Source organism: Amblyomma mixtum, chromosome 9 (assembly GCF_055824585.1).
Source record: "Amblyomma mixtum isolate Tamu chromosome 9, ASM5582458v1, whole genome shotgun sequence".
Taxonomy (NCBI): domain Eukaryota; kingdom Metazoa; phylum Arthropoda; class Arachnida; order Ixodida; family Ixodidae; genus Amblyomma; species Amblyomma mixtum.
The window spans coordinates 103414992-103432047 of NC_143020.1; the positions used below are offsets into that span (position 1 = coordinate 103414992).

Here is a 17056-nt window from a genome sequence, read left to right on the forward strand (position 1 = left end):
CAGCTAGACCACTGCTGCATACAATAAAAAAATCGTCCCCATCTCTTCTTCCCCCTTCTTTTTTTTTTATCAGGCTAACATTTGTCGCAGTATTTCAAAGCAATGCACAGCTTGTCTCGATAATACACACTCCATGACCAAATATGTTTGTGTGCATCCCCTCTGTCGGGTACCCTCTAGCAAATAAGTTCAGAGGCAATAAGAACCATAGAGACACAAAAGTGCTCTGTGTCATCATTTCTTTTGTTTCGTTACACTACCACCACGTCTCATAGCAAAAAACAACTTGCCCAGTTTGTCACCTTTACAGCTTAGGTAAGAGGCAAACTCCACCCCCTTTTGGATTTTTACTTTTTATACACCGCATTTACTCATGCGATTTGCTCACTCCAAATATATTACCCAAGTTTATATGAAAAGAACTTTTACTCGTACATTTTACGCTCCCTGCTGTGTCAGACCACCACCATCCATGCGGGTGCTATCAAGGAAGGCTTGGCAAGATCGGTGTGGCCACGTGCAAAAGGTGTGAGTGGTGAGGGGCCGAACTGCACGCCTTTACCTGGCTAGCTCGCGCTGGCGGTCACTTTAGCGAATGAACCGTTGCGAGAGCGAACTTCCAGTAACCTCTAGCATGTGCCGGAATCCGAAACTGCAAGACCATTAACTGTCCGGTTCGCCACTGGTCAGACAGGTCGTACACGAAGGCACTGTTTTATCGCCTTTTATCGCCATTTACCTCTGACTGCTCACTTCGGGACTGTATCTCTGAGTGTTTACTGCTCTGAGCTGCAGTCATGTCATCCTGTAGGGAGCTACATAACTGAAGGCGGGGATACAGGGAGTATGCTTCTTACACTTGGAGTAAGCTTTTTTGGGGGGGGGGGGGTCAGTGAGGGGCGCAAGTTGGGAGGGGTCAGCATACAGGAGGCAATATACAGTACATATGACATGTTATAACCATTGTAGAGTTTTTTTAAGTCTTATCTGCAAAATTTTCGCATAATTTGCCCACCCCCTTTTCGAAGCCTCAATTTAAAGAATTGACCAAATGTTTAGGGGAATCCCCCAAGGTGGAGTAGATTTGTAATAAGGGAGTAATTACTCATTGACGCCCACCCAAGCACAGCCATACGGCCACAAAGGAAAGCTATACAGCTTTCTCAGAAACTTCGCAGTTAAAGAAAAATTCCTCCTGGTCCGGGGTTCGAACCCGGGTTTTATTTAACTATGAAGTCTCTGAGAAAGCTGTATAGCTTTCCTTTGTAGCCGTATGGCTGCGCTCGGGTGGGCGTCAATGAGTAATTACTCCCTTATTACAAATCTACTCCACCTTGGGGGATTCCCCTAAACATTTGGTCAATACTGTTCCCACTTCGAGTTATTGATCAATTCGCTCTCGCCCTACCATAAGCTTGCCGTCCCGGTTAGCTCAGTTGGTAGAGTGACTGCTCCGGTGAAGCGGTGGTCCCGGGTTTGATCCCCGGACCAGGACGAATTTTTCTTTAACTATGAAGTTTCTGAGAAAGCTGTATAGCTTTCCTTTGTAGCCGTATGTCTGCGCTCGGGTGGATGTCAATGAGTAATTACTCCCTTATTACAAATTTAAAGAATAAAAAAAGTGCTCAAATTACGCGAGTAAATATGGTATTTTTGTTACACTTCCCTTTGCGATGCCTCTGTGATTGCTTATCTTGAACAAGCGGTTTGCATTCGGTGCAGCCAACGATGTGGGTAAAGGCGCATTCTTGTAGGGGTTAAGTAAGCAGCCGCTAGCCAGGTCTTGGCAAGTCATCAACTCGACGGGCTCAAGCTGCCCTTAAAACTTGCCACATGCTTTTAAAAAGTGCAGAAATCTGCATCCAGATGGCAGTGCATCTCTTACCGACTCTGGGCTGACGTCTTCAAGAGCAGACACCAGTTGTCGATCCTGCAAATGAGAAAGACAGGAAATGAGGCTATGAAATCACGTGTGAAATCAGATGTGATGCACATAACTGCAGCATGCAAACAATAGCAAGTGGCCTTCAAGTGTGAGAAAAACTTCTGAAATCAGATGGGACCAGGTTAAGCAAGTCTGACAACGAAACGCTGAGGATCAGGATGTTGATGAAATTATAAATTACTAGATACTAGCTAAAAGCCACAGGAACGTCAATGTTCAGACGAACTGAAACGATGCGGTGTAATCTAGAAAAGCGCCATTTCACTCGTACTGAAAATATTAACATAATTTTGTACAGTACTTCATAACTATTGCATGAAAAACATGTACACCTAGAAGGCATAGTGCTCTGGATCAAAATTTCATGCAAAAGAACCATCAGACAGTCATTAGCAAAAACTTAACTTTTCACAACTGTATTCAGTCCCGAATGATATCTTTGCATTGTGTATAAAAGAAGGCAAACATCTTTGAAAGGCTGCTGAAAGGCCATTAGCTTCTATATAGTATATATGGAAGAATCGCGCTAAAAAGGGACGCGGCTTTGAAATCCCAAACAATGGCCAAACGTTGATATTTTAAAAACAGTTCTATCCACCTGTATGCCCCAATTTTTAAGCTGTCCGGAGTTTTAATTTCTGAAATCAAACGGGAAGTACTGTAAAAAAAATTGTTCCACAAATAGCGGCGGCTCTGCATTGCGGGGAAACGTTTGAACAAAGGGAATTTTTCTATGTTACGATTTTCTCTCTAGGTCTCACTTTCCGGAGCAGATTTCTTCACGACTGTATCACCTATTCTGACCCTGTTCCCTTTGTTGCACTCCTAGAACAATTATGCAGGTCAAGACAGTCCTTGTTTTCCAATTTGTGAGTTTCATATTTCTTGCAAGAAATTTTCTTCTAACTCTAGGTATGTCAACGGACACTGCATCGCAAAAACTCAAAGCCAAAATTTTTGTTTCGCAAAAGAAAAAAAAATTCTAAGAATCTCTTGACCTGTACGGCGCCAATATAAACGCATTGAATGCTGCACCAGCCATCTACCACATTTTCTGAACCCTGCAGTTTTTTCACCACATTCAGAGGAAAAACATGTTAGGAAAAAGTTTTTCGCAGATATAACAGTGAAATTTGAGACGGCAGTCGTAAAGTAATTTCTAATATGCTCAACAACCTTTATATAAATACATCAAGAAATAAAGAAAACTACACTGATAGCCGTATTCCCCTTTAACTCAAACTCACTAATTAAAACTTTCTGTTTACTGAAACTGATGCTCTGGTCCAGTCAACACTAAGAGTATGTTTGGGTACGCTCAACTCACCTGTTGGGCCACGGCCAGTATAGAAGCTGCTCCTTAAAGAGATAAGCAAAACAACAGCACATGATGAGAACTACTGTACATACACATGCGATAACACATCTCGATCCTGTACCAAAGAGTGAAACTCTGACCATAAGCTCAAGCACAATAAAAAAGCAAGCTCTTTGCTACAGTAATAAGAAAAGCAGTATGATTATGTTTCTCAGTTGTAAGCTAGGTGCCAGCTAGCACAAACTGAGCCGCACCACACCCAACACGCCACAATACTCCCACAGGAACATACACAGCTTTGTTCCCCTGCAGCTCGTTCATCTCTTGTGGGAAGCCTCTATACAAGAAGCCATCAGTCAAAAAATCTCTGCTAGAGACCCGTTTCTGAACCCCAAATTTGCCAGGCCTGAAAATTAATGGGTCTTGAACCTCTCTGCAAAGTTACCTTCAGTTCTGTTAAACTAACACTTACTCTTTCAACGTGTACGACACGCATGCCTCCAGGATTTTCGCGCACGAAAAGTGGATGCGAGCCTAAAAAAAAAAAAACTCACCAGCGTGCGATTCCAGGACCCTGACGGCTTCATCATTCAACCTGCACAAATGAGCCGCTCGTCAAACATCGTCGTCAGCAGAAGCAAACGTGGGGAAATGGGAGCCTGGAACTACTTGCAATACACTTAATCTTCATGCCTAATCCGAACAGGCAATTAACCAGAAGCACTGATCAAACAAAAAAAACAAAAGTGCACACGGTCAGCCAATGCAACAAGTGCAAGTTCTAGAACTCGAAGTGCATGTCTACTTGCAAATACAGACCAACAATGTCACAAGCCATGCAAATAACCTACAGACAAAGAAGGAAAAATGGATGGACTAAATTCAAAGACAGCGAGCAAAACATAGGTTTACACCTACCATCAACATCGTAACTGATATAGTAATTATCCACTACATGGCAGCAAGAGAAAGGAAAGATGTGGCCCGGATTTCAACTATGCTTGAAAAGAGCTGGCCTTGGTATAAAAAAAGAAATGTTCTGGAGTTGCAGCCGGTCTTGCAACATATTACGACCCGTTCATAACAGGAACTCGTGAACTTGTGAAAGCCAAAAGTGATGCTTATGTGCAGGCTCAATTCGTCAGGCAACTGCCTAGCAAAAACCATCCTTGAAAGAACTGTCAGCTTTTTCCTTCAATGAAAGGTATTAAGGCGGAAGCCTTTAATGCCTCATCGTTGTAAGCAGGAGGTGTCGACAGAAATGTCACGCTTTTCAATTGGTCAAAACGGTCGTGACGTCACAGTGCGCGAATTTCAAACGGAGCCAATTGTACTTTGGCTAGTAACAACCATGCAACCAATTAAAGGGATCGTATAATGATGCTCCAAGTAAGTGGAAATGAGTTTAGTTAACTGCTTAATCACCCAATTAGCCTAATCAACCTTTCTAGTCAGACCAGATAAACAAATAAAACCGAGCAGGAAGTTGGTCGAGTTCAGGAATCGAACCCCGGTCTCCGGAGTGCGAGATGAGCATGCTAACCACTCCGCCATGCCAGCTCGATGCTTTGTAATGAACAAAGGCGCGTCTAGTGGATACGGTGTCTTCGTTCACTCCCATCTTCCTCCATTCATTTAAGGCGAGGTTCAGGTGTCCACCGAGATATGTGAGACAGATACTTTTCCTTTCCCCCAAAACTAATTTACCGACAAGCAAGAGGTAGAGCTGAACGGGCGATGGCGTTCTGTGGACTCCCTGGCAGCGTTGCAAGGCGCTCTCGCGTTCCACTCTTAGGGGCGAAGCCTAACATCTTAACAACGCATCAGTGACACAAGCAGCAACACCCCTATTAAGGCTTTCGCCTCACCGCACTTTAGGTGAACAAAGCGCCCCCTGAATTTTTGATTGAGCAATAAGGTAGATGACTCCCTTTCTACTTCAAACTGATCGCCTACACAATGACATCCATGAGATAGAGCATGTGCAGACTTCTTGCTCTGCCTAATACTTTTTTGCCTGGGCTAAGTGGCTGATCTCAAGTACTATGCTTAGTCATGTTTATGTATTGGTGCACATCCATTATCTTTACATAGCACAAGTTTGGCAACATTCTGCGTAAACTTTCGTTCAAACCAAGAGTCATCAGGCATCGACACATACTGACTTCCGTGAGCTTAAATAAGCCTTCCGTACTGACTGCATGCAGTGCTGTAACACTCAATAATTTGCACAGCAAGAAGCTCCTTGCAATACCTACAGCAGTTTCCTGACCCCCATTTACTCTTGCACATACTGAGGGCATTTCCATGGCTGCTCCCAAAGTCATAACTGTGCGTGCATTGAAAGGCAAAGCTAACACTGGGTACACCATGCTAAGGAACGCAGCCAGCGATACGGATGCCGTCATTCAGACTGCCATCCAGTTTGCATCGAAGCCGAAGTGGCAACCGCCGGAGACTTTCAGCAACACCACTGAAGAAGCACCTCAGCAATGCATGGGGTGTCTAAATGTGACACTAGTATATACTTTCTGTTCTTCTAACTATCCTTGAGCAAGCATGCATGTCCGAGCTCCATTCCACGCTTCGTCCACGAATCACTTGCAGACAATGGAACCCTTGTCGATGGAAACCGAAAGCGGATACTCGCGATACCTGCGGTACTGATTAATAACACCGATAACAATGCCACGCTTCAGCATAGAAGCAGCAACTCAAACAAGACTGGTTCATGCGGGTAGACCTCAGTCTTGTGTCCTTTCATCTCATCCTGCCATTCTCTCCCCAAGCCTGCACACTGTCCTGTACATTGTACTTTCCAGAGTTAAATCTGACGACTACAAGGTACACTAGCGCCCTCTTGTAGCTCTGCCCGCAACTAGGCCAGGTATGACAGCTGGCGTCTCCATCGCACGTTCTTAAAAAAACAAAATGTCATAGAGGACCGCTGCCTTTTAGCACTACGTCTGTGAAGACTGTCTTGATTAACCTTGAGGCCACATGAGAGGACAGAACCTTATATGACCTTTTTTTGTATTTCAACCTAGGGTTCAGATACATTGACCTGATGCAGACATCGAGCCAGAAGTCTGGAAAACTGAAAAATCTCACTGTTCTTGTAGATCAAGTTTTTTTTAATAGCCTTGAAGTGCATCATTGTGGGCAAGTCTGTAGTCACAGTGGCTGAGCAAGCACACACACACTGTACCGAAGAAGTCATCACAACTCCATTCCTGGCAAATTTCGTAGATGCTACATGTCAGGCAACTACAACAAGAAAGATGTAAAAAAAAGTTGGTAATCCACAAAAGAGGACGGTGCCGTGCGATATACATGACACAGACTAAGAGAAACATTCGACATGCTGAACAGCTAGGTTGCAACTACTGATGTCAGCGACTACAGCACTTCGTACACACATCAGGTGCAAGCAGCATGTCAGCGACTACAGCACTTCGTACACACATCAGGTGCAAGCAGCATGTCAGCGACTACAACACTTCGTACACACATCAGGTGCAAGCAGCATGCAACTACTATTGGGCAAAAAATATATGCATTTTGCGCAAGAACGTGCCAGGCTAATAAGAAGGCAGGGTGCTATTTGCACATGTGGTGAAGGGTTTTTTTTTCAACGTGCTTCAAAATGCAACTGACGACGACTGCTTTCTTGTCTACGGAGGTGACTAGGGGAACAGGGGGCCAGGGTCAATTTTCAAACCTCTGAGGCTGCCGTGAGCCGCACTGCGAAACGCAGCTGCCCATTGGCTAGCTCGTCGCTTGGTGGTGTAGTCTAGCTTTGGCCAATCGCTTTGCTCGGGCCACGGGGGCGTAGTCTTTCCCAAGGTCGCCAAGGCACATTGTTGCTCACTGACAGTGCGGCAAGAGAAGAAAATAAAAAGGCGAGGGTTGTGGTTAGGCCTCAAATGATATAAGCTTGGCTTACCACAACTTCTTTCAGGAGTTGATGGAACTGGTGTATTTAACACACAGTTGTTTGGCAATATTAGATTCCGCACTCAATGATGAACGGACCCCCAAACATTGTTATTTTTTTTAAAAAAGAAATTGTATTTGTTAAGCAAGCAATCATGATATATGACACACCCAGAACATTATGATAGCACACAAGAAATAATTACAGCTTCATGCAAAAGCCTGAAAGATGTCCCTTTTGACTGTTCACGTTTGACTACTAGAAGTCTCGTACAGCGCACTGAAGAAAATATTAAAAAAAACTGCTTGTAACAGGTCTGTGGTATATTCCATCTTACGGCATTCTCCAGGACACAACTCTGCTACTGAATGTCATTACTGATGGGCACTGCTGAAGGAGCGGAAAATGTCAATTTGCCACAGCATCATTTTTTTTAATAAACACTGATGTCCAAGTTCTTAATAAAACCTATTTGCTGGACCTTTTGAAACTCTGCTGGCATTCGTTCAGCAACAATAGACCGTTTTCATTGCTGAAAAATTTGCAGCTGACATTAATATTTGTTTTGTCCACCACCCAGAATCGAACTTATAACACTGGCAACGGCATCCGGTGTCATGAGTTTGCTTCATTTGATTTTGCGCATAAGGTTTTTGAGTTTACAGCCCTTGAGCATGACAAATGCGCCGGTGGTAGTGATACAAAAATTACTCCGATACTCAGATGTGAAACACCGTTTTCTGATCTATACAGCGAAAAATCTCTCCAGATGACACTGGACTGTACACGCACAAATGGGTGACGGTGGCAAAACACCTTTCATCCGTTCCTAGCTTATAAGAGCTCTGTTTTCTGTGAAGGTAGGTTTTTTGTTAACAAAAAGCAAAAACAACAAAACAAGAAAATCAGGCAACCACACTGCACATTCATAAATGTGCACAGGAAACCAACCACCATTCCTCAGTGTCCACTCAACTGCCAGCAGAGGCAAAATCTCTGGGACAGGCCATACAAAACTTTACAGGCAGCACCTCGATTCTAACGACTTGCTTACGACATTATTCAACACAGAGTCGTAAAATTTTCCTATTCAACTTTTCAGAATATTTTTGAAGACAGGCACTCTGGCTATCTCGGTCGTAAGGCTTTCACAACCCAGCTGTGGTTTTGCGCGCACGTGAACAGCTGTCCTTTGTTTGAAAGTAACCAGCTTTCCTTTTTATGCCCCGTTCTTTTTTTCTCCGGATGTCTCCTTTGTACCTACCTGCTCTCCTCCCTCCTATTAAATGCTTCCCCAAGCTTTTCGAAATTTGGCCACTACTGCCCAGAAAGCCAACACACCCACTTCGAACATTTCCAAGCTTTTGTCCATATGCAGTTGTCATCACCATCACTCAAGCAAAGAGGTGTTATAGTATGTGGGACTTAACATCCCAAAGCAGCCCCTGGGCTGAGGGACATGCCGTAGTGGGAAGCTCCGGATTGATTTAGATCACCTGGGAACTTTAATGTTCTCTGATGTCACAGAACACAACGGCACCTCTGCATTCCGTCCCCACCAAAATGCAGCCACTGCAGCCCTGTGTCGATCCTGTGACACTGCACTCGACGAAACAATGCATAAATCCCTGCCCCACTATGACCAGACTAAGCTGAGTTAGACTGCCCGTGGGATAAAGTCCTCTCCTAGTGATCTCCCAATACCCTCTGCCTAGCACCAGCTGTAATATCCCAGCAGATTTACAAACGGCACCGCTCAGCCCTATTCTATGCTGCCACGTACCTTCAATCCATCAGTTCACAAGAATTAGTGGAATGGCTAAGCACAACACCAATGCAACTGATGCGGATGATGGCAGAGAAGAACCAGCGTACGCCAAGTGGGAAAACAAAACTTGGCTCTTCAACACCACATTTCTATACACACTACAACAAAAAAAAAAACACACCAAGACCTTTAGGCGTCCCTTGAAGAAAGGACCTCCCCTTGGCCGTGTTAACCTCGATCAAGTGAGCTCACTCGTCATTTGGCTGACTGTGCCCACTCCCTGGCCTGCCTATGTAATGTTCTTACCAGGTGAATGCCAGTTTTCCGTCATGACATACTATGACGCTACATACTTTTTATGTCTCAGTTGGGCTCCAAACAGGACCAGTTTCTCTTACTTTCCCCCACTCGGGCCTGATGTCTACCAGCTGGTGATGAACTGGGACCAGTTGTCTCCTACTTGCCCTCAAACTGGGATCAGTTGATTTTGCACTGGAACCAGCTAATCCTAGTTCAATTCCCAATCAAAGATTTTCCTTAGCACAACTTAATTCGCTTACTCCCGAGGAAGTCCCCAATACAGCCATCACTGCAAAAAGTGACAGGCCCACGAGTGCCATGAAGTTTGGAACTCACACTAGACAATGGCTGAGGAGAACCAGATAAGGGAAAGGAACGCAATGAATAACCAACCATCATGAGTAGTGCAGAAGGTATGCCCTAGCTATGAACACAGAGCCCTTGAAACAGGTCCCAAAAACATCCCTCAAAGAGACAACCACAATCCGTGTGAAAAACAGAATCAGAGCAGGTCCGAGCAGGAAGTCTGAAACTGGCACCTTGGTGAAAACCTAGGTGGACTGCATGATGAGCAGCTTTCAAATCTCGCGCCCATTTTCGAGGTCGTTCCTCCTTAGGTAATGCAAAGGCCAATACAAAACACGATATTTCCCGACGTCAACACGTAGCGCGGCCTTCCGGCGACTTTTCGGGACCGATCACGCGGGACTTCTCAGTAAGTACCCACCCCCCCCCCCCCACACACACACACACACTCACGAACGCACACAGCGGCCCGACAGGAAAGGTCGGCGCCGGCGCATCCCACACGGCCACGGATGTCCAACAGACGTCCCAAGCCGCCGGACACCCAACAAACAAATCGGGACGTCCGCGGGACGTAGGGTGGACGTCCCTCTCAATAACGATATCGAAATGCGGTCAGAATTCGCGACCGCAACGGCACTTCGCGCCGCAAGCCGAAGAACAAGACGACGGGATCAAACACGGTTAGAGACGCACGGATCAAAACGATAACGGACAACTACACGTTCAAACACGATCCGAAAAGACGCCGAGGCCGTTCGGGTACAGCACGACGCACCGGAGAATCGCACGCCGAAGCCGACGTCGTTCGTAGATCGGCCCGAGGGAAGCACATCGGCCCACACACACTGCGGCGGGACGCCGGGAAGAGCGCGCGGACGCAGGGCGACACGGGTGGCACGCGCAGCTAAACTGTACGCCAACGGGAGGAGGAGCAGCGGCTGGGAGGACTACGTCGGCCGGTGACGAAAAAACAACGCGGCGCAGCCGCACAGTGATCGTGGAAAGGAGAATACGACGTCAGTACACTCTCCCGTATATGCTGGGGAGAAAAGGGAACGCTAGTATAGGGAATTGGGGAGGCGAAGAAACGGGGAGGAGGGGAGGGGAGCAGACGCGGCGAGGCGCGAGGATGGAACGGGGATCCCGTGGGGAAGGATCGGCGAAGAGCGGGATGCGCAAACGCCGAAGGCGAGGGTAAAAAGGGAATCGGGGAAAGCGAATGGGGAAGAAGGGTCGAAATTAAGAGAGTGGGAAATCTGACCGCCGAAAGCGAAAACGGCAACCGCGGGAAAGTATTAGGGAAGGGGCAAGATACACGCGATAAAAAAATAGCCGTTCGACGCAGGGAAGAAAAGGGAATGATAGGGAAAGAATACACTGAAGCGGCAGAGGAGGGAAGCATGCTGGAGCATCGGTATGGCGCGAACGCAAACGGATGGAGGAAGCAGCGACGCGATGCGGGTACAAATCCAGGAGAAGCGAGTTTCATCCCTCGCCGCCTTTTCTCCCGCTTTCTTTCCCCCTCTCCCCTCTTCCCGAACGGGAGAGGCGAGGAGGGTGGCGGGGAAAGGGAAAGGGGGGCGAGAGTAGGGAGTGGGAAGCGCGCGCGTGCGAAGGCAATCGATATAGTCCAGCTGCACGCCTCCGTCCGCGCGTCTTATTCACTCTCGCGTATCCATACTCCCTAAAGCGAAACGTAAAGCCGGGAACAAGGAATGGAATAGGGAGGAGGAGGGAATGCAAATGGGGACGTTTCTCCTCCTCCCTCGGGAATGAAACGGAGCGAGTGAATCTCGGCCGGTCGGCTGCTCCCCGTTTATGTAAATCAGCCAATAAAGACGGCAGAAAGGGGGGGATTCGCTTTGCGAATGGAGTCCGATCGCTTCTATATATGCTGCGCCGAAGTGCAAAAGCCGACACAGCTAGTGTTCGATCGGTTCGGTCGCCGAAATGGGGTATCCGCGGCAGGATTTTTTAAGCTGTAGCTCTCAGCGCGGAATTTTTCTTCAAATATAGTTTGGGCTGAAATGCACGGCACGTCCCCTTCCCGATCTGCCGACGGCAGATTAAATGCACGCAACACTGGTAATTAAAAATTTCTCAGTGACGTTTGCACGACCGTTTCTCAATTGGTAACGTACAAATTTAATCACTGCTATACTTTCAGCACCTAGCATGAAAAGGTATAACAACGGAAAACAATTAAGGAAAATGCTTCCATTATACTTGGGCGTATTTGTAGACTACAATACACGTTCTCAGTCGTATTGTTTTGCCCTATAAGTTATGACTTTTAATGTCCCAAAGCAACTCAGGCTATGGGGGACGCTGTAGTGAAGGATTCCGGAAATTTCGACCACCTGGGGTTCTTCAACGTGCACTGACATCGCACAGCACACGGGCCTCTATAGAATTTCGCCTCCATCGATACTCGACAGCCGCGGCCGGGGTCGAACCCGCGTCCTTCGGGTCAGCAGCCGAGCGCCATAACCAATGAGCCACCGCGGCGGCCGAAGAAGCTTAATAATTTTAACTAATAGCATAGAAACAACGAACATAACATACATCGCGCGCGTCTCCAAACACGATGAAAGACAGCCCAAAGCTCAGTTACTGCCTGAGAAACGCGCCGTGAGGCGCAAGTTCAAGAACAAAGAAAAGCGCGGGATGGCATGAGAAACCGGCTTAAAGTACGGCGATCGCGTTGCAGATCCTATTTCACGCCAACCCGATTCCACGAAATTCCCGATACAACGAACAGTCTGCAAAAAAAACGCAAATATTCGCGGAGTCAAACGCGATTTTTAGAAAATTCTCAGTTCAACGAAGATATTCGCGGCCCTGACTTTTTTGTACGACGGACACGGAACTGTACCGCGCAGCTTCTTGTAAAAAAAAATACAATTTACCGAATTAACTTATCTATGGCTCACTCGCAGTGCGGCTTCATGGTCAGAGCTTTCCTATTCGACTATTAGAGCTTCGATCACAAATCCAGCAACAATTTCCCTGACCACTGCAATCAGAAATCATCCAACCAGCAACCTGGTGCTTCAAGGTCGTTTTCTGTTCCGGTCGTTTTTCCCATTCGGGTCGGAGAAGCGAAAGCGACAGCTGTATATATGCACCTCACCCATCCACGACAACACTCCCTCCCAGCAAAAATTTCTATAAAGTCTATTGACAGTCTTTAGACCATCTATTGACACTCTTCAAACAATCTATTGACAGTCTTCAGACTATCTACTGACAATCATTAGACCATCTATTGAAAGTCTGTAGACTATCTATTGACCGTCTGTAGCGAGCTGTGGCAGTCTTTAAACAATCTATTGAGTCTTCAGACTACCTACTGACAATCTTTAGACCATCTATTCAGTCTTCAGAATAGCTACTGACAGTCTAAAGACTATTATTGATAGTCTACAGCGAGCTGTCGCCTTTGCTTTCCCGTCCCGAGGGAGGCCGCAGTTTTTCCTCGAGGTAAGATGACAGTCCTAGATTACACCTACGGTACAAATCCCTTCAGCCAGCAGATGAACGCCGGAGTTTCGGGTTACGACATACTACGACGCCAACGCCGTTCGCACCAGACGTCTCTATAAGAAACGGCTGGAAGAATACACGTCCACAGAAAACGCAACCACGAACACACACGTTTCGCAAACACTGCCCCTCCCTTTGCCAAGGCGTTCCTATTGCTATTGGTGCCAGATACGGCGCTCGGCGGGCGACTATTTTTAGCGCGAAAAGTCTGCACCACCTGCTCGCCCGGCGCGGATCAGTTAATTCCCAGGGCGCCCGACTGTGTCTAACGGCCCGCGAGAGAGAGAGAAAAAAAAAGGAAAAAGCGCAGCAGCTTACACAGGGGCTAACAGGAGAGGCTCATAAGGGGAAGCGCTCGTAAGCTTGCGCGGAGAACAAGTTTATTGGCTTGTTGGCGCACACATTATTCAGAGTACCGCGAGGCCCATATATATTATAAGGTGTGCAGCAATAACTGTTTCTTTTCTATACTGGCTTTGTTGCGCGCAACACGCCTGAAGTACCGTATAAACGCGTGTAAGGGCCGCACCCGTGTACTGGTCGCACCCTGTTTTCCCGAAGGAAATATTAAAAAAAAAAAGATCCGCCGCACCCAAACTTTCGATGACTCACACGGGAATAGCCTTCTAAATGCACGCGCCGTGGCCTCCGCGATCAGCTCCGATCAGCTGTGAGCAACGGTGCGCTTGAATGCGGAGGCCGCGCACAGGAGCTTCCAGGTGCCGCCCACAGTTGGCGTCAGAGGCCGCGGCTCATCGTCATCATCAACGTTAACTTTTGTAGCGAAAGATACATTGGCCACGAACTTGCGATTTCGCTGTGGCGGTGCTCCGAGGAGGCACAGAGACCGACCTCGAGTCGTTGCCTAGCAACCGCCGCAGATGGCGGACGCCGCGCGCTCGCCGCGCCATCTGGCACGACGTCACACCGCGCGCCTCGCCGCCGCCGCCGTTTTGTATGACGTCACAACGCTCGCCTCCGTTCGTTTCGCCAACTGTGTCGCATGCCTGATAAAATGCCGGATTAACCAAGGCTAACCAAGTTATGCCTTAGCTTCCGCTACGTATATCCTGGCATAGCCGAGCTAAGCCACAGCCAATTTATTCCTCCACCGCGAGTTCCCGCTATCCATATCAGCATCAGTATCGCCAGCTCCAGCTTTTTGTGGCTGTCAAAGGCACGGGAGTTGTGATACCGTGTTAGTTCACCGCAGGTCAGGCTTTCGTGTGCTGCCACCGAGCGTTGCAATTTTAGCACGATGGGCAAGCCCCTTAACAGCTATACGGCTGGGAGCTTGCTCTCGAAGGCAGCAAGCGTGTGGCGGGCAGGAAATTCGATGTGGCCGAGAAGTACGTCCAACGAAGGTGCAACCAAAAGGATGCACTGAGGCACGCAAGCTGCAAAAAGTGCGTTTTCCAAGGCAGGCCGTGCAAGTTTCCCGAACTGGAAGAAGAGCTGCTTTGCTATGTGATGGAAGTGCAGTACAACAGGTACGCGTTGACAGCAGACATGCTGCGTGACTTCCTGTGGGATGAGCGTGTACCAGAGCACAGTACCAGCTCAGAGTCGAAATACCCCGCGAGTGACAATTGAACATAAAATAAATGTCGCTCATTCCCTGATTGGTGTGTTCTTACAAAAAAATTTTTTCGCAGATCGCGGTATGGGCCGCACCCCGAAAACTGCCCGTCAAATCCGAAAAAAAAAAGTGCGGCCCTTACACGCGTTTATACGGCACTCTGAAAGTTCAAATTAAGTTATTAAAGTTATCCAGGCTCCTAGGAAAAATTAAAGCAACGTGAAAAAGCAAAGCTAACTCTAAAGTTCATCGTAATATGCTGGGGTATTATTCACTGCATCCAAAAGAATTAAGGCATAGAGTACCGATTTCTGTACTTATTTCACTACAAGGGACACAGAGCAGGTGGAGAGGAAATATGAAGTAAATATCATCATCATAATCAGCCAATGTACCAAGATAAAGTGCACGAAAGCTAAGTTATGTGTGAATCCAATAGGGATGCAAGTTGTTGCCTTTAATGGACAGCATTTGCATTTCCATTATTTCAGCAATTAGCTCACAAGAAAACTTCTCACTGCGGCATTGCCAGATCATTTCTCCCATTCATTTTTGGACTGTGTCATATTCAATGACGTAAGTGGAATCCAGAAAAACTAGTCTTTTTTTTTTGTGAAAACAGTGCGGATACCACTCTTGAAATACATACAGCAACTCCAGGCTTGGACGAACCATTCTGCAAATTTGTTTTTTGGGCAAAGTGGAGTATTTTGTGGCAGAGAACAAAAAAAAAATCCTTTCTCGAGTACGATTCATCGATAAATCTTTTTACATGAATCAAATTTCCATTCAGACTGGAAGTGGCAACAGTGAACAAACCCAAGACGACGACAAAAAAAAAGGCGCCCACTTCTGCAAAAAGCAAATAGTACTATGCCTTGAGAATGCAGCCACTGGAGGAATATTATTAAGTGAGCAAAAACACTAAAATTTTAGCAGCAAGGAATGTAGTTCCTTCCTAAATCTAAATTTTTATCTGTTTAATAAAAAGGCAAAGGTACACGCTTCCACCTCTTAACGGCACCATGGAAAAGAAATTCTACTATGCCTGTTCCCCTGAAAAATACATGGAGCTATGGACTCACGGAGCTTTACGGCATTCTCACTAGCCGTCTGGCCTGTGCGTATACTAGGAAATGCTCCCCCCCCTCCCCCACATTAATAAGTACGGAACTATAAGTAAGACAAAAGTCATATTTCTGCTCCAGAAAACAGCTCCTCGTTCACACGCAGAATAGTGTTATACAAGCATTGCACTCAGCCAAACATGTCAACCAGCAGCCTCGAGAGTATCGCTGAAATGAGAATTGCTTCACCAACTGACCACCTAGGCACGTCATGCCCAGCATCATGTTCAATGAATGACGTGGCCACGTACCGTGTTATGATATATGTCACAACTAACACCATACACGACATCTTAGTATTAAATTTCAATCTCCCAGCGCTGGCATATCACTGTATGTCAGACGTAAGCCCGTTGTGCACTACACAGTGCGGGCTGGGCGATTTTATTTTTATTTCTTTTTTCTGCCCACACTAGGTTTGGTTTAGTGGTTTATGGGGGTTTAACATCCCAAGCGACTCAGGCTATGGGGGACGCCGTAGTGAAGGGCTCCGGAAATTTCGACCACCTGGGGTTCTTTAACGTGCACTGACATCACACAGCACACGGGCCTCTAGAATTTCGCCTCCATCGAAATTCGACCGCTGTGGCCAGGATCGAACCCGCGTCTTTCGGGTCAGCAGCCGAGCACTATAACCACTGAGCCACTGAGGTGGCTCTTCCCACACTAATTTATGTATGTGAGACATGTCATTTTTCATCTTGCATCCACCCAAATGCACCAGGAATCAGAGCAGCAGCCTCTTGCAAACTGCAGCACACACTTCGGCTGCTCAACTGCCCCAAGCAGCTCCGCTGCATATCTGGAAGGAAAGCACGGATGAAAGCAAGAGCACCAGACTCACATCTGGAGGTCACGACGAATGGCTTTGAGCGCAATCAGCGAAACCCCGAGGAAACACCACAGCTCCGTCTGTCGCCTCTCCAGTGCCGACTGCTCCTCCTTGGTTTTGGAAACCTTGGAAGAAAAAAAAAGAAAAGGGGAGGGGGACAAGGGAGACAAAGACAACCCACGCTTACACACGCCACAGCACAACAGCGTCCGCTGCGCTCGCCACCAGCGTGCGGGCCCTGCGTAACACAAATTAACGAAAACAAAGCTGTAGCTTGTGCCTCACTAGGAAATGAAGTCTGGGCCCAGTCATACAGTTCTTCACCTCCTCTGCTTCAAGGATAACATTTGTCTCCAAAAATTGTCTATGGACCTCGACAAATTTTAAGAGCATTA

The 17056-nt window shown here is 46.9% G+C and overlaps 1 protein-coding gene across 12 annotated transcripts in view; it reads right to left on the minus strand.

Annotated features, from left to right (window-relative positions):
* The window catches only part of LOC149330440 (uncharacterized), a 225259-nt gene that overhangs the window by 140096 nt on the left and 68107 nt on the right, over positions 1-17056 (minus strand). For all 12 annotated transcript variants that reach the window (XM_089560998.1, XM_089561002.1, XM_089561007.1 and 9 more), the window contains 4 exons: positions 16674-16786; positions 3818-3858; positions 3273-3304; positions 1886-1930 (listed from right to left, as the gene is read on the minus strand). In XM_089560998.1, coding sequence (XP_089417124.1) covers positions 1886-1930; positions 3273-3304; positions 3818-3858; positions 16674-16786 — 231 coding nt within the window. The remainder of the gene's footprint in view (positions 1-1885; positions 1931-3272; positions 3305-3817; positions 3859-16673; positions 16787-17056) is intronic.